Genomic DNA, 1,882 nt, shown 5'->3' with positions numbered 1-1,882 from the left:
CTGAATGACAAGACGTACTTTGGTTATTCATTTAAACAGATTGGATGAGCTACAGTTGACTGAATGACAAGACGTACTTTGGTTGCTCAGATTAAAAACATTCATTTAAACAGATTGGATGAGCTACAGTTGACTGAATGACAAGACGTACTGTGGTTGCTCATCGTAATCACCGCTTTTTAAATACTTCTCTTCCTTATCGACCGATAAATAAATAAAAACATTATCAAATGGAAATATAGATATATTGTGGAACTAATTTATTAAAATCAAGCATATTTTACCGAGATAATAACGTGTTCTATTAATTAATCAAAGTAGTAGCGTATTACCTTATTTCATTCATTATTCTAAAGAATATTTTAAAGAAGAAACTACAAGTATAATAAATGATCTTCTGGTAATGTCTATATATGATAAATTGTAGCTACAAGATAACGATTCTCGTTCTTATCATAAGAGTCAAGATCAGCGAAGTATTAACCGAATTACCAAGTATCTACAAAACTAGTGTACCATAACTACCAATTATCAAATCTCTTCAAAAGTAGTAAACGATATCTATGAGATAAAAGGTCTACAAATTAACAGAATCTCACTATTAGCTTTTAAAGTCTGTATAAAGTTAGTATATTATGATTATGGATTAGCTAGGGTGATAATACAATACTGATTTAATAATAACGTAATATATTTATTATATAACGTGGTCCGGTCCGCAGGACTTCACGCTGGACTTTTACTTCCGCCAATTCTGGTTAGACGAACGTCTATCTTTTAAGGCTGGTGACCTTCAAAGTTTGTCAGTGGGTGCAGAAGTGGCTGACCGGATATGGGTACCGGACACTTTCTTCGCCAATGAGAAGAGCGCCTACTTTCACCACGCTACAACTCCGAATACATTTCTCCGGATTGGTCACGACGGAAGAATCCTGAGAAGTATTAGGTGAGTGTTTATCTCTTCAATGAGTAAGGTAGGCCTAGTGCAGATTAATCTAAAGCTAATAAAACGATGTTCTTTTTCAACTCAGGGTTTATTTAACCTAATAAAACCAGTCTGTATTCTGTCCACAGAAGATACAGGGTTTGTCCAAATCAGAGTACTTTTATTTGTGCTTCTTATTACAAACCTTTATCATTATAACTATTCTTTTAGGTCATAATACATTTCTTGTTACTTGACTTTTCCACAAGTATAAAAAGAAACAAATACTGGGAAAGAGCAGTTAACTATTCGATATTCTTAAACTAAGTTACCGTAACTATAATGATAAACAACTAGTGTACCATAACTACCTTGTAGATACTTGATAACTGGTAGTTATGGTACACTAGTTTTGTAGATACTTGGTGATTAGTAGTTATGTACACTAGTTTTGTAGATACTTGATAATTGATAGTTATGGTACACTAGTTTTCTAGATACTTGATAACTGGTAGTTATGGTACACTAGTTTTGTAGATACTTGGTAATTGTAGTTATGGTACACTAGTTTTGTAGATACTTGATAATTGGTAGTTATGGTACACTAGTTTTGTAGATACTTGATAATTGGTAGTTATGGTACACTAGTTTTGTAGATACTTGGTGATTAGTAGTTATGTACACTAGTTTTGTAGATACTTGATAATTGATAGTTATGGTACACTAGTTTTGTAGATACTTGATAACTGGTAGTTATGGTACACTAGTTTTGTAGAGACTTGATAAGTGGTAGTTATGGTACACTAGTTTTGTAGATACTTGATAATTGTAGTTATGGTACACTAGTTTTGTAGAGACTTGGTAATTGGTAGTTATGGTACACTAGTTTTGTAGTGTATTGGTGACTGGTAGTTATGGTACACTAGTTTTGTAGTGTATTGGTGACTGGTAGTTATG

General features: G+C 32.8%; 1 protein-coding gene across 1 annotated transcript in view; it reads left to right on the top strand.

The window, feature by feature from the left end:
- Positions 1-719: 719 nt before the first annotated feature.
- Positions 720-1,882, top strand: part of LOC106474551 (gamma-aminobutyric acid receptor subunit beta-like) — a gene marked incomplete at its 5' end in the record, with an annotated part of 36,595 nt that continues 35,432 nt past the window's right edge. Inside the window, one exon of the mRNA XM_022402873.1 lies at positions 720-946. Within this exon, the coding sequence (XP_022258581.1) occupies positions 720-946 (227 nt within the window). The remainder of the gene's footprint in view (positions 947-1,882) is intronic.

Source organism: Limulus polyphemus, unplaced genomic scaffold (assembly GCF_000517525.1).
Source record: "Limulus polyphemus unplaced genomic scaffold, Limulus_polyphemus-2.1.2 Scaffold7347, whole genome shotgun sequence".
NCBI lineage: Eukaryota > Metazoa > Arthropoda > Merostomata > Xiphosura > Limulidae > Limulus > Limulus polyphemus.
The sequence above is the reverse complement of the archived record's forward strand: the minus strand, read 5'-3'. Positions and strand labels throughout refer to the sequence as shown.